The 23,702-nt window shown below is 48.1% G+C and overlaps 1 protein-coding gene across 4 annotated transcripts in view; it reads right to left on the reverse strand.

Moving 5' to 3' along the window:
• Nucleotides 1-1,870: 1,870 nt before the first annotated feature.
• The window catches only part of SOCS7 (suppressor of cytokine signaling 7), a 45,521-nt gene continuing 23,689 nt past the window's right edge, over nt 1,871-23,702 (reverse strand). For 3 of the 4 annotated variants that reach the window (XM_051825626.2, XM_051825625.2, XM_051825624.2), the window contains 3 exons: nt 12,196-12,331; nt 11,636-11,786; nt 1,871-7,307 (listed from right to left, as the gene is read on the reverse strand). In XM_051825626.2, the coding sequence (XP_051681586.1) occupies nt 11,666-11,786; nt 12,196-12,331 (257 nt within the window). In that variant the 3' untranslated portion in view covers nt 1,871-7,307; nt 11,636-11,665. Of the gene's footprint in view, nt 7,308-11,635; nt 11,787-12,195; nt 12,332-23,702 lie in introns of those variants that run through there. The other variant, XR_007911516.2, reaches the window with a different exon arrangement.

Below are 23,702 nucleotides of genomic sequence, written 5' to 3' on the forward strand. Positions count from 1 at the left end.
GGGCAGCAATCTCCCGTACCATTATTTCCCATGTCTCTTTAACTGAATTCAAGTGAGCACGGGCCTGTTGAGACTGCAGAGGTGAGGGGAAGCAGCCTTCAGAGAAAAATGAAAACGGAGGCAGAGAACGCAAGAAATGAAGTAGCTGCAGGTTTTGGGGGCAGAGAGGGTGAGAGCGGGTAATTTTATTTTGGGACCTCTGTTTCCAAAAGTGTGCTTCCCTGCTAGGAACAAGCCAGGTGCTGAATCACCCAAGTCAAGGCGGCTGGCACCTCGTTCTCCCGGGAAGCCCGGCACATCCTCACCAATTAGAATGTCAATGTGAAATGATAACTAGGGCCTCTTTTAAAACCAGTGCACGCTGGGGCTGGTGTTGTAGCACAGTGAGCTAAGCTGCCATGTATGATGCCAGCATCCCACGTCATAGTACAGGTTCAAGTCCTAGTCGTTCCACTTCTGATCCAACTCCCCACTATCGCACCCGGGAAGACAGTGCTTGGGCCCATTGGGAGGTGGAGTCCCAGGCTCCTGGCATCAGCCTGGCCCAGCTCTGGCCATTGGGCCATTGTGGCCATTTGGGGAATCAGCAGATGAAGATCTGTCTCTCCATCTTTCAAATAAAGAAATCTAAAAACAAACAAACCAAAAAACCAACCACACACACCCTCGACTGCCAGTATCTGCTAGGCCCAGGTGCTAATAGCAAAGCCCCCTTCTGATGGACACACTGGCCACATGATGGCCATTTCTAGAGCCGATTCTGAGGTAGGCACTGTCCTGATCCTCCCATTTCCTTTCCTGGAGCACCTTGTCTTCCAGGAGGGAGGGATGCTTTAGCCAGGCCATCAGAATTCGTCTGGGCACAGACGAATCACAGATGACTGGTGAATGAACTGACTGGGGTTGGCAGCATGGCCAGACTCTTCCTTCCGGTCACTCTTAGGACAATGCGGCTCCTGAGACTCACGCTGCCTTCTGGGCCCAGGACGGTGAAGACAATTGCTCAACGTGAGTCAAGGTGGTACAGGGGCCCTCTAAGCGGGGGCTTTGAGTGGCTTCAAGGACACACTGTTATCAAATAGAGGAACGTGCCCAGTCCTTTCTCCCCTGAGAACAACTCAAGAGGGAATGGGCTAAAAAAGGCAGCAGGAAGAGGCAGATTAGATTTATGAAAAAACCCTGCCTGCCAGCCTAGGCCACCCCTAGGAACAACCATGATAAAAACAGGAACTGCCACTAGGTAGTGCCCCAAACCACTGCTCACCAGGGCGGAGGGCTGCAGGCACTGGGCCCCTGAGAGCTCTCTGGACTCTGCACTTCCTGCGGGGAAGGCAGCTCGAGCAGTGCTAGTCCCATCTCTTAATTCTGATAAGCTCAGTGCTGAGTTGGGACAACTTGGCCTGGCTGATGCTACGGGGGTCTCCCGACCCGAGGGGTGGTCATCTGACCCCAGGAGGGCAATGAGGAACCAGAAAAGATGGGAGAGGGATCAACAAACACAAGTAACTGCTTTTGGTGTCTTTTTTTTTTTTTGACAGTCAGAGTGGACAGTGAGAGAGAGAGACAGAGAGAAAGGTCTTCCTTTGCCGTTGGTTCACCCTCCAATGGCCGCCGCGGCCAGCGCACTGCGCTGATCCGATGGCAGGAGCCAGGTACTTATCCCGGTCTCCCATGGGGTGCAGGGCCCAAGCACTTGGGCCATCCTCCACTGCACTCCCTGGCCACAGCAGAGAGCTGGCCTGGAAGAGGGGCAACCGGGACAGAATCCGGTGCCCCGATCGGGACTAGAACCGGGTGTGCCAGCGCCGCAAGGCGGAGGATTAGCCAAGTGAGCCGCGGCGCCGGCTTAACAAACACAAGTAACATGAAATAATTTCTAAACATTTTTATTTCAAATCTCTTTTCACCCCTCCCCAAAAAGACATGGGTCAGTACAGCAATCATAAAAAGGAGATACAAACACAAGAGTCAAATGTCTCCCGCACTGACACTTACAAAAAACCTGGGAATTGTACACGAGGCTTCCAAACAGAACCTGCAGCAGCTACTAACGTCCCTCGTCGAGGGTCAAACATGCCTATTAACACAGTATGTACAGGTGCCCCGTTCTAGAGCTAATCTACAGGGACTTCCTAGCACCCACCCCCGCGACCCCAGAAAAATACCAAAACACACCCAAAGTGCATTTGTTTTGTTTATATCAAAACATCTTTCCCTTTCCCCACCCCACCCTCCGACCCTCCCACCCCATTTAAGATTGGCCTGCAAGTCTATTTTAACCATTTAGTAATTTTTTATAGTTTATGAAAATAAATTATACAGCAACTATTTTAATAAATTAAGCACAAAAAGGGAGTGGAGGAGGAAAACTAAATGGGAAGACAAGAGCCAGGCCACGCTTTGGCTTGGAGGGCAGGGCGGCTAAAGAGGACAGAGGTGGCTGCAGGGGTGTGGCTCCCCACTGGTGAAGAATCCACAACCACCCTGAGCCCATAAGCACACTCCTGTTCACTTAAGTTTCTTCAAGACAACCAAAAAATGTACAGCAGTGGCTATGCCACGGGCAGCACCAATTCGGGCATCCAGCAACTGGCTACCCACAGAGCGGTGCCTGGATCCTGCTGGTCCCTAGGACAAGGTTCTGAGCCCAAGGGTGAGGGGCAGGATGCTGTCAAGGGAACACCAGAGGTGGGGTGTCCACTCCCACAGAGCCGGCAGGAGCTAAGGATGCAGCTGTGTGCAGAGCTATGTGGCTCCTGGTGGAAGGCACCCCAAGTCTTCCTCCACCTCCAGGAGCAACTTCGATCGCAGTCCAGCTGCAACCAGACCCTCGTGCCTTCCCGCCCCAGCCAACTGCGTGGTGCACACCCCTAACCTCCTGGCCTGTGGAGGAGGGGGACAGGGAGGAGAGGGGAGCGGTCCCAGGTACCCTCCTCAACCTTCTGAAGATGGAATGGGAGCGAAGGCATGTGACACACTCAGCATGCAGGACTGGCTTCCCGGGAGGTAGACAGGGGCGGAAGGGGCACAAGAAGGGTAGAGAGGATGGGGGACAGGAAGAAACTGGGCGACACCTGCCAGGAGGGCTGAGAAGCAATGAAAAGAACAAAGACAACATGAAATCTGCACATAAAGGGCTTTCTCTGGCAGATTAGAGAATCACATTTTAAATACAACTCATTATTCTTCAACTGCAGTACCTGAGTCCCCAGTGCCTGTCTCTATGATCCAGCCCCTGTCTCACTCCTCCCAAGACTTGGCTCTCTGTTTCTGTGTTGTGATGAAAGCTCCAGTGAAAACAGGGTATTTCATGGGGACCTGCAGCCTTGAACTTTGTGGTCTAATAACCCTATAGCTGTCATAGTGGGGGGGGGGGGGCGCACACTTTTTTTTTTCTTTTTGTTTTTTAATAAAAAAAGTTTTTACTCCCCAGGAGCAAATAAATCATTCTGAACTACTGATAAACACTGCTGCAGTGAAAGGAAAGATGGCTACATGTATGCAATAGCACAAATTCAGTGTGAGAACAGCTGTCGACGGTCAGATAAAATCACTTACCCATCCCCCCTCCACAAAGCAAACCAAGAGGATTCCCATAGGGAAAATGTCTAACTCAAAAGCTCCACCCTTACGCACAGGGGGCGTGGCATTCTCTTAAAAAGTAGAAAACAAATGCCAGGTCTCCCCCCAGTGGAGGTGCTCTCAACACTCCAACTGGTGGCAAGACTTCTGCAAATGAAGACACAAAGCCGCACACACACCTACAGACACAGAGACACCCACACCCACTTTCAGACCTCCGCCCAGCAGCCGCAGAGCTATTCCCCAGTGCCTGGTCCTCTCAACTTCAGGGTGCAAAAGCTACGGGAGAGGCAGCAGGGAAGGGAAGGATCTAACCCTATGGAGTCTCCCTGACCCACATCCTGCTGGGATAAGAGGACTGCAGTCAGGTATGCTCTTCTGGGAGCCCAGGGTGAGGGCAGAAAAGGCTGGTACCCCAGGGCACCCTTAGCCCTATGCAATCTCTCACATCTGGCTCTGGGAACTCTGACCACCATCCCCTAGGTCCCCAGTTCTTCCAGGACGAGCCCTGGAGGGGCACATACAGCAAACTGCACGTCATACCCAACCTCAACAAGGTGCCCAAGTGGGAAGGAGGAAAGATGGAAGGAGTAGGAGCCATGGAGTCAGGCTTCCTGCCAAGTCTTTCTTCTCAGGAGGCTGCTGTAGCCATCCACAGCTCTCGTTTCGGAGTGTTACATTCACTTTATCTAGGCACAGGCAGGCAACCAGGCTGACAGTCACAGCCCATTCCTAAGAGCCAGCTGCGCCCACTTATCCAGTTCCCTTCACCAAAGCCCCGCCCTCCCGTGCCTCCAGCACAGCCCCAGCACTTGCAGGAAGAGCATCTTGTAGCAGCAGGGTCACTGGCTCACACTGGTTCACACCTGCCCTGAGGAAGGTTATGAACACACCACGAGGGTTATACATCACAGGCCAAGGCCAAGGGCGCCGACACCATCATCCACAACTCAGGACTCACCCACAGGCCCCGGGAAGGGAAGGCCTCTTCTAGGCTGTGACTTTAAAGTCAGCAAGCAGAAAGGCGTGCGCTCCTCTGCCGCTCACAGCACTGTGGAAGAGGGGTGAAGGCCGTGTGCTGCCACTGGCCCCGTGCCTGCCCCCTCCTTGTGTTCTGCTGACCCTCTGCCCACTGCACCTGACAGCTGCCCTTCCTTCAGCCTGGTCTGACTTGTTCCACACGAGGCTGCCCACGTCACATCCCACACAGCCTGCTTCCTTTCACACGGGCCTGTTCTGCAGCGCACACGGAACAGTCTGGCTAGTCTGGGCCATGGACACAGCTAAACACTTCTGCCCCCAGAGGAGCGAGAAGGCAGGTGCTGAGCCCAGCTCACATCTTCTCAGCTGGTTTGGTTTTGACCGGGTGTATGAGTTGCACAGTGGGAACCCAGTACCTCAAGGTGCAGAGCTCCGCCTCCCCACATGCTGAGCTCACGAAAGTGACATCTTTGGTGATGAGCGGGAGCCGGGCTTCAGGCTCCACCTCACTACCACATACCCTTTGCTTGCAGACCTGCCTGACAACTGGGAAGTTTCAGTCTAGACCACTGCCCCGAGAAAGGATTCTTTAGTGCTATTGCTCTAACAGGGCTGTGCGCTGTGCAATCCATCCCATGCAGACTTTGTGTCTCTCTCATCTCATTGTCCTGCCCTCATCAACTGAGAGCTTTCTTGGACCATCTGGTCTACCCCGACCTCACCCACCCTCAGCATCTTTGAAGAGAGGTCCTTGATTCTGCGCCACAGTGAGTTGTCCTCCAACTGCTTCATGTGTGGCAGTCCCAAAAAGCTCCCTTAGGCCAGGAACGTGTCTTCTGCCTCACATTTTCCACAGTATCTGGCCCATAGCCAGGTATGCACACACTAAAACACAATTTTAACTTTATGGATCACTGAAATTCCAGGCTGTTGCATATCAGCCACTTGAGGATTTCAACGGATTTTAGGCTTTAGGCTCTGCTCTGTAACCCCCAGAGGCAGGACTTGTGGGATTAAGCCAACCTGTGGAATCACAGCCTTAGCTAGCTAGTAAAACTGCCGCAGAAGCCAAGGAGAGAAAAGGTACCATACCATGAAACAGGCGGCCACCTCTTACAGCCTGGTAATGACACAGGGTCCTCCCCACTCAGCTGAAGGATGGAGACCAACCATTCCGCTAAAGACAGCAGGCAGAGGCCAACGCCTTCAGGTGACGCAGTTCTATAAAGGACCAAGAAACTGGGGCCTCCAAGCCTGGAGCCATCAGGAAACCGCAAACCTAACAATAGTATCCATCTCATGAGATAAGGCAGGGGTGAACAGAGGGAACCCAAGAGAAACAGTCTCATAGAAAACTTACTGGCAAAGAGTAACAAAGACCCAACTGCTCAACCATCACGACTCAGCAGCAAAGCTCTCCCCAGAGCAGCTCTGTAGGACCGCAAACTCCTAACCCTGTTATGATCTGGCAAGGGGCAGCTGTAGGAACAAATAATTGCTGGGAAGCCCTGGAACTGGGCTCCCCCACCCCATGTCCACCTGAAAGAGCAGCAGCTCTTACTTCAGTATCTGAGAACTTCCTAATAAATGGAGAACAAACAGGATTGACACAGGAAGCAGCTGGGTTGCTAGCTTGGACAAAAGAAGCCCCTGCTACCTCTCCTTCCAGAGGAGGACAGCAGCGACTAGCTTAAAACACGAGATGTAGCACTCTCTTCCTGCGCAAGTCCTTCGTGAAGCCTGAGATCCCACCGAGACTTCTCTAGGATGAGCTCAACTACAACAGCTTTGCTTCTCCCCTACCTCCATATTCCCTCTCGTGGTGGAGAGAGAGGTGACACTGACTCTCGAGCTGTGGGTGCACTTTGCCATCGGGAATCTGGATGCACACACCACCAACCTCGGCAGCCCACAACTGGAGCTCTGCACCACTCAGGCGACGAGAAACAGTGCCTCACAGCAGTGGCAACAGGACCGACGTTACCATGAGGTACAGGCTGAAGATGAAGGAACAACAGGGTTAACAGAGCTTAAGGAACGAAGTAAACACAACTAATACAGCGGCCACAAGAGGGGACTTTGAAATCAGGTTCCTAAAGCTTGTAAGGAAAGGACACGAGGAGTCACCACTTCCCCCAGCAAAGGCCATTTGTCAGTTTTGTCTAATAACCTTTTCTTCAAGACCCTCCTTTCTCTCCTGCTCCTCCTGAAGCCACCTATGGCAGAGGAGCAGAGTCCCTTCCTTCAGAAACCTCCCATCCTGCTTTGAACTCCTCTGGATCCTCCCCCATCTTTGAGGTCCCTGGTGAAGGCTCAAGTCTGCCTCTGGCATCAGCTGAATGGCTGCATCTTCTCCTCCCGCCCCTTCTTTGGACCTGCTCACCCTTTGCACCACCTCCAATTTAACGGACACAAACCCCCAACTGCCTTCAAAGTGAGTTTCACATACTGAGAAATAAAAATATTAAAAACAAAACTTCTGGGGGGAAAAAAAAACAGTGTTGAGACTTCTTCCAGTTTTGCAAGGAGCTCATTCAGTCCCAGGACACCACAGGGGTGGATGTGACGGCGGAGCTCCCATTCCCAAGTGACGGCTGTGTGCTTGCTCCAAGCCCCAGGACTGGAGGGAAACCCAGCTCTCTGCGCAGAGAATCCCAGCCCTTCCTATTCCATCTTGCTCTTCCTCATTCTCTTCATGGTAACTTCATCTGGTTCTTCAAAATCAGAGCTTGGCAACCAAATGCCTAGGTAAAAAAGAAAAAAGAATTAGCATAGTTCAACAGTATAGAACCAAAATGAAGCAAAAGAACAGCTAGTTGCTAGAGCTGGTGAAACCTGGCTCAGAAGGAAACTAGAGCCTGTATGGCCAAATACACCCACTGTGCCGCCTAGGATGGAGCAATAGCCCCTGTCAGGGAGGTCTGGCCAGTCTATGACTTGGAGGCCAAACCAAGGTCCTGAAATAAATAAATCCTACGGCACTGTCTTCCATTCACTTTCCCTTACCCTGACCTCTTAACTTCCCACCCACTTCCCCTGCCCCCCACCCCCACAAGGCGCACCTACTCTAGGGACTAGAAAGGGAAGTGATCCCTGGAGTAACCTCTGTGAACCCAGCCCGAGGTGTCTGCAGCTTCCTTTGAACACTGAGGAGGACTGACACAGAATCACAACGACCAGAGCAGCTGCCCTCCTCTCACCTGAGACAGGCACTGCTCTGCTCCTCTGCCCTGACCCCAGGCGCTATGGCAGGAAAGCTCCAGGCGATGGCATGCACAGACCAACAAGGTCATGAACTCCCAAATTACGCCGGCCTGATCAATAAGAAGTCGTAAGAGCCTTTCCCTTGGGAAGTATGATTTCTCTCTTCTTAAGGGGCTCAAGAGGGGCCACTGCTGCAGCATAACAGGTTAAGCCACCACCTGCAAAGCCAGCATCCCATATGGGTGCCAGGTTGAGTCCCAGCTGCTCTACTTCTGATCCAGTTCCCTGCTAATGCACCTGGGAAAGCAGTGGAAGATGGCCCAAGTCCTTGGGCCCCTGTACCCACACTGGAAACCTGGAAGAAGCTGCTGGATTCAGCTTGGCCTAGCCCAGCTCTGGCTGTTGCAGCCATTTGTGGAGTAAAGCAGCAGATGGAAGATCTCTGTCTCTCCCTCTCTCTGTAACTCTGCCTTCCAAATAAAAAAATAAATAAATAAATAAAATTTTTTTTTTTTTAAAGAGGGGTGGAGAGGCCAGCACTATGGCATAGTGGGTAAAGCTGCTGCTTGCAGTGCTGTCATCCCATATGGGCACCGGTTTGAGTCCCGGCTGCTCCACTTCCAATTCAGCTCTCTAGGAAAGTAGTAGAAGATGGCCCAAATCCTTGGGCCCCTGCACCCATGTGGGAGACCCAGAAGAAGCTCCTGGCTCTGGATCAGCACGGCTCTGGCTGTTGCAGAAGACAGAAGACCTCTCTCTCCCTGCCTCTCCTTTTTTTTTTTTTTTTTTTTTTTTTTTTTTTTTAAGATTTATTTATTTGTTTGAAAGTCAGAGTCACACAGAGAGAGGAGAGACAGAGAGAGAGAGAGGTCTTCCATCCAATGATCCACTCCCCAAATGGCCTCAATGGCTACAGCAGGGCCAATCCAAAGCCAGGAGCCAGGAGCTTCTTCCGGGTCTCCCATGAAGGTGCAGGGGCCCAAGCACTTGGATCATCTTCTATTGCTTTCCCAGGCCTTAACAGAGAGCTAGATCGGAAGTGGAGCAGCTGGGACTCAAACCAGCGCCCATATGGGATGCCGGCGCTTCAGGCCAGGGCATTAATCCGTTGCACCACAGCGCTGGCCCCTGCATCTCCTTCTCTGTGTAACTCTTTCAAATAAATAAAATAAATCTTTAAAAAAATATATATATATATTATGTATATATATATATATAAAAGGAGGGGTGGGCTCCAAGGTCTCAACCTGGAGCAAGTATAGTATTATGCTTATTCTTTGCCATAGGCAACAATCTTAATATCACAGCAAAAAGGGACACTTTGTAAGTTCTGTTAAAATCTTTGCCAATAAATGATTGCCCCCAGTAATCATGACAGATGGTGACCCTGTATCTGACCATATCATGCTCCTTCCAGTCTCAGGCAGGGTCTTACATGAATAGGTCTCCTTTCCCAGAAAGCTCTGCCCCAATATCCTTCTTTGGCTGTCTTCTTGATGTTCAGATTTCAGCTGAAGTGTCACCTCCTCAAGGCCTTCCCTAAGCAGCACCCTGCCACTAGTGCAGTCATTCCAGCCATCTAAGGAGTCAACCAGCAGATGGAAGACCTCTCTCTCACTCTGTCTCTTCCTTTCTGTAACTCTTTCAAATAAATAATAAAAAATAAACAAATAAAAGGTTCTTCTAGGGGTGGGCATATAGTGAAGCAGTTAGGATCCCACTTGGAACACCCACAACCCATTATGAGAGTGCCTGGGTTTGAGTTCCAGCTCCATTTCCAATTCTAGCCTCCTGCGAATGTGCATCCTGGAAGACAATGGGTCAAGTCTGGGTCCCTGCCACCCACATGGGAGCATTTGAGGAGTGAACCAGCAGACGGAAAATTTCTCTTGCTTTGTCTCTTTCAAATAAAATGAATCTATACATATCTTTAAAAAAAAAAAAAGGTTCCTCTAGAGTTGGACTGAAAACATTTTTTAAAGATTTTATTTATTTATTTGAGAGTTACAGTAACAGAAGAAGAGAGGGAGAGAGAGAGAGGTCTTCCATCGCTAGTTCACTCCCCAAATGGCCACAATGGTTGGAGCTGGGCCAATCCAAAGCCAGGAGCCTGGAGCTTTTTCCAGGTCTCCCAAGTGGATGCAGGGGCCCAAGCACTTGGGCCATCTTCTTCTGCTTTCCCAGGCCACAGCAGAGAGCTGGGTTGGAAGAGGAGCAGCCGGGAACTGAACCGGTGCCCATGTGGGATGCTGGTGCCATTATGTCACAGTGCTAGCACCCCTAGACTGAAAGTTTAACTGCTGGCAGCTTTACATTCATTTTGGTTTTGGTCCTTGTTCCGCTCCCTGAAACCATGCAGAGTAAGCTTAATCACTGTCCTGAGAAAAAACCGACACCCCACCACTTCCCTGCTCCAGGTTAACTCTACCTCTGGTCCCTTCATTTATGCACCACCCCGAGGCTTTTCTCAGAATGTGCTATTTGTGCGGATGTCACCTCAAGCGCAGCGAGCACAGAACTGCCGTTCCTGAAGGGTCCTAATTACCCCGCAAGAGTCAGCAGGAAGATGGACATCCCTAGTTCTCCTCTATCTTCCCGCTCTCATCTCAGCTGCAAAGCTGCTACACAGAGAACGCTTCCTAGACAGGACAGAATCTAGATGTTTAAGGAGTCACTTTAAGGCCTATGATTTACATATAGTTGAAGATGTGACAAGAGCCCAGACACCCAGTCCAAAATCCTTCAAGTTAAAACTAAAATTCTGCAGCTTCCCAGAGTTACCACTTTATAATCTCTCTTCCTCATTCCTTCCCCCTTTGTTAATCTTTACTAGCCTGGCTCACATAGTTTCCCATAAAAGCACAGAGCAGAGACTTCCAGAGCCAAGAAGAGACATTCAGCTAGGTTCACCTTAGCCACGGCTAAAGAAAACCCATGGGACATAAACACCAGTTGTCACTCTCTCCCACCGGAAAGGCAGCAGAAAGGCTGAAGGGATTACAGAATGCTTGTCACTGTAAGGCCACAGTTTCTGTGAGTTTTCTCTTAACTTGTTTTGTGTGGCGAGAGGACTGAGGAGGAGGGGTTAGAGGAGAAGCAGCATTCATTGCTTAGAAACGACTCCATACTAGCAGGAGAGAGGGGGCCACTGAACATGGGTTGTAGCTCCCAGAATACCAGCTCTCACTCATACGTAGCCAGCACCACCCAAATCACAGCTCCTGGAACTGTGTTTCCTACTTGCCTTGACCTTTCAACTGGTCACTGTAATGCAACTGAAAAGACTATCAAATTCTCTGCTTGTTTTTGAAAAGATTTGTTTTTATGAAAAAACAAATGAGTAGAACTTAGTGTAGCAATGGGAGAACAGATTCTTAAATAAATGAATTCCTTAGTTAACTCAATTTTCTCTTGAACAATTTACTTTGCAGTGGCCCAAACAGAAAAAAGGCTGTTTTTCCTCATCCTTGAGTTCCCAGTTCTCATGGTGCAGCTGGCACTGAAGTGCGTGCCTACTGCACTCAGAGGCAGGTTTACATTCCTTTTGATGAGATTTTCTTCACCTTTGGTTTCCTGCTCGCTATTTCATTTGTGCAATACCAGGGAAATCATCCAAAATAAGTACGAGAGAAGGCTGCACACTTGGCTACATGTGTGTGTCCTCCTCCTTATTTACAGTCAGTGATTAGCTTGCACAATTGCTTGGCAAATATTCTTTAAAGCTTTCAGGTCTGTCTGCTTTTCTAACAGATAGGGCATGTGCTCCTGGGGGACCCCATTATCAGATCTGGTAACTCTATGGGCAGATGCCTGGATTAGGGGTATCCAGAGGTGTGTGTGTGTTGGAGAAAGTGAGCAGGGCACATACCCTCAGTGGTAACCAGCAGGGGGCCCCTCGCTACGTGGAGGGTTCCACCTCTTGTTTCTGTTTGGAAATGAGCTGCGCTTCCTTTAGAGACAAGTACACCTCTTCCTGAGGATCATAGTAGTAGAACTTCCGGATATAAGAGATCAGAGGTCTGCAGAAGACAAACAAGGAAAATACAGAGTGTTATTTATACCGAGCAGAGGAAATAACCTCTTCATTCAACCCCTCCTTTTTTCCCCATATGGCTGAGACTGTAGCAAAGGCTGCTGAACTAACCAAATTCCCATTTTCTCACTTGTTCTAGTTCTGTCTCCCTCCCTCTTACCACTTCCTCTCCAATCTTCGTAGAGATTACAGAAGGGAGGCCAATATACACACCTTCCTCCCTTCTGGCTGCAATGTAACAGCGCCAGAGTGAGGTGCTAAGACACAGGAGAAGTGGAAGGAGGAGGCCTGTGAAGATTGTATGCCAGGCTCTGCCTGTGGAAGCAGCTTGCAGGTCTCACTGACATTTGGAACTAACTCCCCTCCCAGCCCCAACCACAGCGATCCCTTTGTACTTAGGCAGTGGGAGATCCGGGATGTGATCTATCCGGACAAGCTGTCGGATCCGGAATCTGCAAAGGTGCTGGAGGGATTTGACGTTGCTGAATCGGGACACTGGATAGAGCAGCTGGACTGGAGTTGGTGGCAGTCCTTCAAGAATGAAAACAAAGGGAAACATTCAGAGGGAACAATGCAGCTAAATACAACTACCTTAATGAAGATAATTCAGGGGGAAGAAAAGGTGCTCGCGTACATATATATAGCCCATATACACACTCTGTGCAAAAGCCCTTCCACAAAGAGCTGTTGATTCGAAAAGCACCACTACTGGAGCTGGTGGTGTGGTGCAGTGGGTTAAGCAGCAGCCTACAACACCATGGCATCCCATATGGGCACTGGTTAGTGTCTCAGCTGATCTGTTTCAAATCCAGCTCCCTGCTAATGTGCCTAGGAAAGTACTTGGGCCTCTGTCACCCACGTGGGAGACCTGAACCTGAATGGAGTTCTTGGCTCCTGGCTTCAGCCTGGCCCAGCCTTGGACATTGTAGCCATTTGGGGAGTGAACCTGGGAACTCTCTCTCTCTTCCCTTCTCTGTCACTCTGTCTTTCAAATAAAAAAAATTTTTTTTGGAGGGAGCATATTAGTAAAGTCAATCTGCCATCAAATAAATTTAATAAATTTTTTCTTTTAAAGGCATCACTACCATGTATCAAACTCAAGGCAAGCTCTTCTGTGCTGTGGAGGGCTGCCTAGCATCACTCTAGCACGGAGGCTCGCCCCTCAGAACAGTTCAATGACTGATGTCACACGAGAGACTTTGCTTGGAGCCAAGTGGTCAATCCCAGGCCTGAGGCTCTCAGGGGAGGACAAGAATCAAAAGCATCGGTTGGGAATGGGAGATACTTGTCTAGCATTTCTAGCAGTACCCTCAAGGTGAGGCCTCAGTAAGGCTGTTCCAAGGGATCTCCACGAAATTCCAACTGTTAAGTAGAAGGCAACACCTGAGATTAACGATGAGAAGCCTATCTATACTCGCCACTATTTCCCGCCAGAACAGGTTTTATAGCCTCTTATCCTCCCCTCTCCCCCATCTTCCTGCTTCTGAAATTTCAGGCCAGGTTATAGAAGCAGGGGAGGAAAAAAAAAAGAAAAAGATGATGCTTTTAAAAGAAAGCTAAAATAGCCTGGGCAAACTGGGATTAGTGCACTCAGTGTGAAAGCACCACACCCTCGTGCATTGGCAGGCTCTGTGCTCCAGATCTTCACCCTTGAAGGGCAAAGGTAATAGAATGGAGACACGGAGAATAGCAAGGACACTGAACCACATTCAAGGAAACTAGGAATATCCTGGCTTCAAAAAACAAAGGAGGAGGGAGGGTGGCCTTGTGACACAGCAGACAAAGCCACTGCCTACAATGCTGGCATCTCATACAGGCGCTGGTTCATGTCCCAGCTGCTCTACTTTGGATCTGACCCCCTGCTAATGGCCTGAGAAAGCAGTGGAAGATGGCCCAAGCCCTTGGGCTCCTGCCACTCATGCGGAAGACCCAGATGAAGTTCCTGGTTTCTGGCTTCAGCCTGGGTCAGCTCTAGTGGTTGCAGCCATTTGGGGAGTGAATCAGCAGTGGAAGATCTTTGTCATTTCTTCTCTCTCTGCAACTCTTTCAAATAAATAAATAAATCTAAAAAAGGAAAGGAAAGAAAAGGGAAAGGGAAAGGGAAAGGGAAGGAAAGGAAAGGAAAGAAGCAGGGGAGGGCTATGGAAGGTAAACAAACTACTTTGAGAAGAATCTGAGCTTTGAAAATCTTGAAAAGGGGGCCTGGCATGGCATTGAGGCGTAGTGGGTAAAGCTACCACTTGTGGTGCTAGCATCCCACTTGGGTGCTGGTAATGCACCTGGGAGAAGCAGTGGAAAATGGCCCAAGGGCTTGGGCCCCTGCACCCACGTGGAAGACCTGGAAGAAGCTCTGGGCTCCTACTTCAGATCAGCCCCTCTCCAGCTATTGCAGCCATCTGGGGACTAAACAAATGAGAGTTCTCTCCCTCTGTCTCTCTTCCTTTCTGTAACTCTGCCTTTCAAATAAATAAAAAATAAATCTTAAAAGAAATTCTGTAGATATAACTGGTTGGAAAATAAAATATATCCTATTATTGGGGTTTAATTTCAAGTAGTTTTAAAATTTTGTTTGAAGAGGAAAAAAAGCTTACAGATTGCCTCCCAAAGCCTTTTCATGGTCACTGACAAGTGACTTAAAATCGTAACAAAAACAACTACAAATTATACCATTACTAAACAAGTAAACTTTTCTTAAAACATTTAATTCATTTAGTCTTAAAACTATATATGAAGGGTGGGTGTTTGGCACCTGTTAAAATGCACATGGAATGCCTGGGTTCAAGAACCAGCTCTGCTTCCATCCAGTTTATGTGCACCTTAGGAGGTAGGAGATGATGGCTCAGGTACCTGAGTCTCAGCCACCCATGTGGGAGACCAAGACTGAGTTCCAAGTTCCTGGTTTCAGCCAGGCACATCCCTGGCAGTTGGGGGCACTTGGGGAGTAAATCTGCACATGGAAGATCTCTTTAACTTTCAAATGTAAATTAAAGAGCAGGGGTAAAGTTGCAGCCTGCTCCACTTCTGATAGAGCTCCCTGCTACCTTGCTAATTCTCTCTCTCTGTGTATTATTTCCCCTCTCTAACTCCACCTTTAAAAAAAAAAACCCCACAGAACTATACTTTGACATAGATACCACCATTCCCATTTCACATATGAAGAAGCTGAAGCCCACTGAGCTTGGAGAACTTGCTCATGGCACTGAACCAATAAAGCCCACCTGCTTTGAGTATCTACAGAAGATGCTACAGAAGAGTTATCTGTGGCTCCGCCACAGGCCAGGGAAACCCTCAGGAGTGTCCCCAGACTGCCTGCCCCTTTGACAGAGAGGCTGCCCACACAGCCATAGCACCTTATTCAAGACCAGCCTTTCTCAGTCCCCCTTCTCTCTCTCTCTTCCTCCACTGCAAGCCTAAGGCTCATATTTTGAAGAACTATAACCCTACTCCACCCACGTGGATGGTCCTCTCCATTTAAAAGAAAGAAAAAATTCACACATGAATTTCTCTCTTGAATATACTGAACTCAATGGTTTTTTTTTTTTTTTTTTTTTTTTTTTTTGACAGGCAGAGTGGACAGTGAGAGAGAGAGAGAGACAGAGAGAAAGGTCTTCCTTTTTGCCGTTGGTTCACCCTCCAATGGCCGCCGCGGCTGGCACGCTGTGGCCGGCGCACCGCGCTGATCCGATGGCAGGAGCCAGGAGCCAGGTGCTTTTCCTGGTCTCCCATGGGGTGCAGGGCCCAAGCACCTGGGCCATCCTCCACTGCACTCCCTGGCCACAGCAGAGGGCTGGCCTGGAAGAGGGGCAACCGGGACAGAATCCGGCGCCCTGACCGGGACTAGAACCCGGTGTGCCGGCGCCGCAAGGCGGAGGATTAGCCTATTGAGCCGCGGCGCCGGCCCTGAACTCAATGGTTTTAAAAAATGATTTCGCGGCGCCGGCCCTGAACTCAATGGTTTTAAAAAATGATTTTGCCGGCGCCGGCCCTGAACTCAATGGTTTTAAAAAATGATTTTGCCGGCGCCGCGGCTCACTAGGCTAATCCTCTGCCTTGCGGCGCCGGCACACCGGGTTCTAGTCCCGGTCGGGGCGCCGGATTCTGTCCCGGTTGCCCCTCTTCCAGGCCAGCCCTCTGCTGTGGCCAGGGAGTGCAGTGGAGGATGGCCCAGGTGCTTGGGCCCTGCACCCCATGGGAGACCAGGAAAAGCACCTGGCTCCTGGCTCCTGCTATCTGATCAGCGCGGTGCGCTGGCCGCAGCGCGCCGGCCGCAGTGCGCCGGCCGCGGCGGCCATTGGAGGGTGAACCAACGGCAAAGGAAGACCTTTCTCTCTGTCTCTCTCTCTCCACTCTGTCAAAAAAAAAAAAAAAAAAGAAAAAGAAAAAGCTTTTGGGTTGTTCCAATGCTTCTTTGCTTCTTTGGATTTGTCTTTTCCCTCATAGGTATTCACATTTTTTAAAATTTTTAAAAAATTTATTTATTGGAAAGGCAGAGTTAGAGAGAGGCAGAAGCAGAGAGACAAACAGAGATATCTCAAACCAGTGCCCATTACTCCTGCACTGCAGGTGGCGGCTTTACCTGCTATGCCGCAGCACCGGCCCTGTACACAGATATTTTGACAAAAATATGGATTACCAGTAATGAACTTACTGAAAAAAGCCAAAGAGGGGCTGGTGCTGTGGCACAGCGGGTAAAGCCTCCACCTGCAGTGCCAACATCCCATATGGGTGTCGGTTCAAGTCGCGGCTGCTCCACTTTCTTTTTTTTTTTTTTTTTTGACAGGCAGAGTGGATAGTGAGAGAGAGAGATAGAGAGAAAGGTCTTCCTTTTGCCGTTGGTTCACCCTCCAATGGCCGCCACGGCCGGCGCGCTGCGGCCGGCGCACCGCGCCGATCCGAAGGCAGGAGCCAGGTGCTTCTCCTGGTCTCCCATGGGATGCAGGGCCCAAGCACTTGGGCCATCCTCCACTGCCTTCCCGGGCCACAGCAGAGAGCTGGTCTGGAAGAGGGGCAACCGGGACAGAATCCGGCGCCCCGACCAGGACTAGAACCCAGTGTGCCGGCGCCACTAGGTGGAGGATTAGCCTATTGAGCCGCGGCGCCGGCCACGGCTGCTCCACTTTCAATGCAGCTCTCCTCTGCTGTGGCCTGGGAGGACAGTGGAGAATGGCCCAGGTCCTTGGGCTGCACCCAAGTGGGAAACCACTCTGGGGAGTGGGCCAGCAGATAGAAGACCTCTCTCTCTCTCTCTCTCTGCCTCTGTAATTTTGTAATCTGCCTTTCAAATAAATAAATACATCTTAAAAAAAAAATTTGTCCAGGGGCCAAAGTTGTGGTGCAGTGGGTTAAGCTGCTGCTTGCAATGCCAGCATCCTGGTAGGAGTGCTGGTTCGAGTCCTGGTTGCTCTGCTTCAGATCCAGCTCGCTGATAATGCGCCTGGGGAAGCAGAAGATGGCCCAAGTACTTGGGCCCCAGACACAGATGGGAGTTCCAAGCTCCTGGCTTCAGGCTGGGACAGCCTTGGCCACTGTGGCCATTTAGGGAGTGAACCAATGACTAGAATATCTCTCTTTCTCTGTGTCTCTCCCTGCCACTCTGTCTTCCAAATAAATAAAAAGTATTTAAAAAAAAACAAAAACAAAAACAAAAACAAGTTGACGAGGTGGGGGGTAGCACGCCAGTGCTTAGTGGGCTAAGCCTCTACCTGCAGCACTGGCATCCCATATGGGTACCAGTTTGCATGCCAGCTGTTCCTCTTCACATTCAGCTCTCTGCTATGGCATGGGAAGGCAGTGGAGAATGGCCCAAGTGCTTGGGCCCCTTGCATCCAAGTGGGAGACCCAGGAAGCTCCTGGCTCCTGGCTTTGGACTGGCCTACTTCTGGCCATTGCAGCCATTTGGGCAGTAAATCAGTAGATGGAAGACTTAACTCTCTGTCTCTCCTTCTCTCTGTAACTACCTTTTAAATAAATAAATAAAATCTTTTTTAAAAAAGTTGACCAGGTATTTGATATTAAATAATCACTTTTAATTTTTTAAGGTAAGAAATGATATCATTAATATACTTTTTTTAAAAAGCTATTATCTACTTTTTTAAAAAAGCTATTATCATAGCCAAGAGGAGCCTAAGGAGACTTGATCACTAAATAATGCGGCGGCCTGGATGGTATTCTGAAACAGAAAATAGACAATAGGTAAAAAGAAAATCTGAATAAAGTCTGAACATCAGTTAAGAATGTATTATTAATGGTTCTAAACATCATGTATTAATAATGGTTCACTAGGTTAGGCGTTTGGCCTAGCAATTACAATACCTGAGCCCAACACCGTACCTAGGTTCAATAACTGGCTCTCACTCCTGCCTCTGGCTTTCACTAAGGCAGACCCTGGGAGACAATGGGATGGCTCAAGTAATTGGTTCCCTGCCATCCATATCTGGGAGATCTGTGTTGAGTTCCTGACTCCAGGCTTGGCCTAGCCCTGGGAATTCCAAGCGTTTGGGGAATGAAGCAGCAGATGGAGATCTATATGTCTGTATCTCAAATAAATTTTTTAAACTGAAAAAGAAACTTGTTTTTGAACAGTTCATTAATTGTGACCAATGTACCACACTAATGTAAGATGTTAAAAACAGGGAGACTGAGCACGGGGGTGTATGGGGACTCTCTGTACTATCCCTGTAATTTTTCTATAAATCTTAAATATATTCTAAAATAAGTCTTTCTTTAAAAGTAATTATCTTTCAGAGAAACATACTGAAATATTTATAGAAGATATGCTATCTGGGATTTGCTCCAAAGTTATAAAGGCTGTACATAAAAACTGATATGTACGTTTTAATGTATCTTACATTTCAATATAGCATACTTCACCATAAAATACAAGAATACAAAGGAGGAGTGGACAGATATGTGGAAAGAGTCATAGTGGCCATGAGCTGATGGCTATTGGGGGCTGGCTGAGCACTACATGGGAATTATTGCACTAGTCTGCATCTTAAACAAATTAACATAAAAAAGAAGGTAAGCCTGGAGTACTGTCTATATTACAAACACACAAAGGAGTATTACAGAGTTGTTAGAGGGGGCCATGAGGCCAGAGCGAGGAGGGGAGCCCAATCAATGGCACAACTCTGTGCCCATATAACAAAGACAAACCACTTACTAGGAAGAACCCCAGAGACTCTGGACACAAATAACCAAGACAGGTGTACTGGCATTTTTCACAAACACCAAGAAATAGTACCTTCTAAGTATGTCTAATATCTCATCAGCAAATATTTGAGGGGTGTTTGGTGCAGTGGTTAAGATGCCATTTGGGGGTTCCATCCAGTTCTCCCATGGCCCCCGCCATGGTCCCAGCAGCTCTGGTGGTGGGAGGAGCAGGCCAGGCAGCTCAGCACACCACAGCCCGCAGGCACCCAGCACACACCGCACCCTCCCCATCGCCAAGGTCAGCTCTGTCGGAGGTAAGGGAAGAGCCCAAGAGGAGATGGGCGAGTTGTTTGGCTAAACCTGCTCCTGCAAAGGTAGAAACAAAGCCCAAGAAGGCAGCTGGAAAAGATAAAGTCATCAGAGAAAAAAATGGAAGCCAAGGGTTAGAGAGGAGCAAAGGGAAAACAGGCCAAGTGGCTAAAAGAGACCAAAGATTGGCTTGCAGAAAACGGAGAAACTAAAAGTGAGGAAGGAGTCCAGCCTCCGATGAATCAGAACACAAAGAAGCCAAGTCTGATTAATACATACACCATATCTCGTCAGTGGTCCCTGCCTCCCTTCTTGCACAATCCAGAGGAATATTTTTATCAGCTATTTTGTAAACGTAATTTTTAAGTAGCTCTAGAAACATTTTTTTTTTTAAGTGTAATTTTTTTTTAAGAGGTGAAATCACTTGCTGGTTGTTTATTTTTTGGTACCACTAGAAAATGGTGGGCTACTGAATTATGGGAGGCTTTGACTGTCTTGGGATTAGCTTAACATTCCATAGGTGGGGGTGGTTTTTATATCCTACAAGGCATACTAAATGGCAATATGGAGTCTCATTTAATCTGTCTTGAATGTCTTCCATTACTTCTCCCATGTTGTTTAGTAGAATCATTTCCTATGGAAAACCACCCCTGTTCTGTCAGAACCATGTGTGCTCTGTAACACCTTTGGTTGTGGGAGTCCAGTTTTCCTAAAAATTTTGTTAATGTGCTATGAAAGACTGAAAATTTGAGTATGCACGCATCTGATATTCAATTGTGAATGGGTGGAATTTATGTAACAGCAACATTTGAAGATATTGGTATTTGATAGCCTCTTAAGGAAGACTTGCTTCCAAACTTGAAGCTGGAAAGTCACTGGAACAACTTTTAAAAAGAACGACAATTCATGGCTTCTTAGATGTTCAGTATGTGTGCTGTGTACAAACTTAGATGTCTACGCTCTGATTCTCAACACCATCAAAGCGTCAGTTATGAACAACAAGGACACCACTTGGGTGCCCGAGCTTGAGTCCCAGCTCTGCTCCCGACTCCAGCTTCCCGTAGGCAGAAGGTGATGGCGTGAGTACTTGAGTCCCTGCCACCTACGAGGAAGACCAAGATTGAGTTTCAGACTCCTGGCCTTCCTGGGCCAGCCCCAGCTGTTGTGGGCATTTGGGAGTGAATTAGTGTATGAAAGATCTCAGTCTTCCAAAATAAAAATAAAAAACCACAAACATTTGAATGCTTTAACATGCAGAATAATACAAAGGAAAAACCCAGCAATCAGAGAGGGAAGAGAAAATACTGTCAAAGGGCCACTCCGAGTGTCGCTGCAGAAACACATCTGATTGCCTCCTTTACAGGGCTAGGAGACCACTAGTGGCAACATTTAAACACTTGCCATGTTCTCACATCTTGGAGACCACGAGGACAGTAACATCTCCTGACTGCTTACTCTGTACCAGGCATTAAGATTTTTATGTGAATTATTTCTTTTTAAATAGTTATATTAAAATCTATTTAAATAATTAAATATTTAAAATATTTTTAAAAATGTTTATTTATTTGATAAGCAGGGAGACAGAAAGAATGAGAGTTCCCATCCACTGGTTCACTCCTCAAATAACCATAACAGTCGAGGCTGGGCCAAGGCTGAAATCAGGAGCCAGGAACCCAATCCAGGTCTCAGCCATGGGTGGCAGGAACCCAACTACTTGAGCCACCAGAAAGCTGGAATCAGGAGCCAGAGGTGAGTATCAAACCCAGGCATTCCAATATGGGATGTGAGTGTCTTAACTGCTAGGCCAAATGCCCATCCCACAAATTCTCACACTTCTCAAAAAAATTCTGTAAGATAGGTACTAGTATCATTTCCATTTTACTGAAAAGGAAACTGAGACAAAGTTCAGTAACACGCCCAAGATTCTACAGCAAGTAATGAGCATGGTGAGGGTGCATTCAGTGTTCTGGATTCGGAATTAACACCTTTTAACCTCTAAGGCAAACAGAAGTATTTCCCAAAGGGGATAACTTGGGGCTCCTGGGGACTTATGGAGACAGAAGGTGACTGTCACACCTTAATGGGGTATGGAGAAGAGTACAATGGGTAACTAGTGGGTAGGAACTAGGGATGCTGCTAAACTTCCTCTAATGCACACAACAATGCCTTGCGACAAAGAATTGTCAATACTGCTGAGTTGAGAAACTGTTGGAATACAGTGAAGACACGTTACTGAACAAGTAACTGTAAGCTTAATGATAGTTATAAAAGAGGAAGTCATGACTTCTTTAAAGAGTTTTCCACGTCGAAGTGTGAATCTTTTAAAGGTTATTTTTTTTTCCTTCATGCACTTGACAGATGAGGAGGATTCCCCCAGCTGAGAAGGACATGTTCACTTTGAGTCTGCTCTCGTAGCATCGTGGGTTTTGTGCTAACCCAGTCACTTTTTCTTTTTCTGAGACTGCTGGTGTTGGGAGTTAGTTTATAAATGAAATGAAGGGGCCATACTGAGATGCAATCAATGACCTCTGATCTGCTGACACTGTGCACCAATATCGTGATGAGAAGGTATAAAGGGGAACCATGCTTAGGCACCATCATTTTTACCAAGGGTCCTTCCTTACTACTCAGTTTATTCTAATTAATTTCCTTCTCCTCATTTGCCATCATCCCATTGGGCTTAGCTTTCCAGTTCCTGTGATTCTGGCATTCCTTTGACATAGTCTTTAAAAAAAAAAAAAAAAAAAAAAAAAAGATTTATTTATTTATTTGGAAAGCAGAGTTGTAGAGAGGCAGAGGCAGAGAGAGAGAGAGACCTTCCATTCACTGGTTCACTCCCCAAATAGTCACAATGGCCAAAGCTGGGCCTATTTGAAGCCAGGAGCCAGGAGTATCTTCCAGGTTTCCCATCTTCTACCGCTTTCCAAGGCCATAGCAGAGAGCTAGATTAGAAGTGGGGCAGCCAGGACTCCAACCGGCGCCCATATGGGATGCTGGCACTGCAGGCAGCAGCTCCACCTGCTCTGCCACAGTGCTGGCTCCTGACGTCAGTCTTAATGCCTTCCTTCTGCATCCAGCTCTGGGAGTTGAGGGAACACCTGAGTTTGCATCTCAGCTCTACAACTTACTGTACCTGCTTCTTAATGTGTTAATAAGGGGGAGGGGACTGTACTATTCCATCAAACAGTTTTGTAAGAATAAAATAACATCTGGCCACTTGTAGGCATTCAGTTATCATCATTCCAAAGTCAGAATAAACAGACTCCTTTTAAAATCTATTAAGGGGCTGGCACTGTGGCCTAGAGGGTAAAGCCACCAGCTGCAGTGCTGGCATCCCATATCGGCGCCGTTCAAGTTCCGGCTGCTCCACTTCCAGTCCAGCTCTCTGCTATGGCCTGGGAGAGCAGTGGAAGATGGCCCAAATCCTTGGGCCCCTGCATACACGTGGGAGACCCGGAGGAAGCTCCTGGCTCTTGGCTTCAGATCGGTGCAGCTCTGGCCATTGTGGCCAACTAGGGAGTGAACCAATGGATAGAAAACCTCTCTCCCTCCCCCTCTCCCCCAACCCCTGCTGCCTCTCTTTCTCTGTGTAACGCTTCCAAATAAATAAATAAATCTTAAAAAAAAAAAAAAAAAAAAAAAGAATTAAGTTAGAATCCCTGATGCAGACAGGGCAAATGTCTACCTCTTCCTCACTCCAATCCTCTCCTAATAAAGTCAAGCTCATATAATACCTAGACTTTTGTGATAAGCAAAGAGGGCACCGAACAATGGCTTTGCCTTCTTTGTTCCAATCTTTCAAAGACAGGCAAATACTAATAAAGATTTATTTATTTGAAAGAGTTACAGAGAAGAGGCAGAGGCAGGCAGAGAGAGAGAGAGAGAGAGAATCTTCCAACCACTGACTGGTTCAGTCCCCAAATGGCTGCATCAGTAAGGACTGGGCTAGGCCAAAGCCAGGAGCCAGGAGCTTCATCCAGGTCTCCCATGTGGGTGCAGAGTCCCAAACATCCTCCACTGCTTTCCCAGGCACATTAGCAGGAAGCTGGATCAAGTGGAGCAGCTGGGACTTGATCCAGCACCCACATTAGATGCTGGTGCTGCAGACAGCAGCTTTACCCACTACGCGACAGCGTCAGTCCCGGGCAAACACTAATAAATACTAAATCTGCTTTGTCTTCTCAACTTGATTATAATTTTAAGTGTAAATACACATATCCTACTTGTGGCATTCCTCGTAAGTTTTAGAAAGATACTTCCCACTAATAAATGTGAGTCTACCTTTTCTATGTAGTTTCCACAAAGACCAGCAAATGAATTGTCAATTCGATTACTGCTTCCTTTTCTCATAAAGTAGTGGTGACAAACAAAGCAAAAGATTTGAGTTATTTGAACCCAGGTTTAAATCCTGGCTTTAGCATGAATCAGCTGTTACCTTTAG

The sequence above is a fragment of the Oryctolagus cuniculus genome, chromosome 17 (assembly GCF_964237555.1).
Source record: "Oryctolagus cuniculus chromosome 17, mOryCun1.1, whole genome shotgun sequence".
NCBI lineage: Eukaryota > Metazoa > Chordata > Mammalia > Lagomorpha > Leporidae > Oryctolagus > Oryctolagus cuniculus.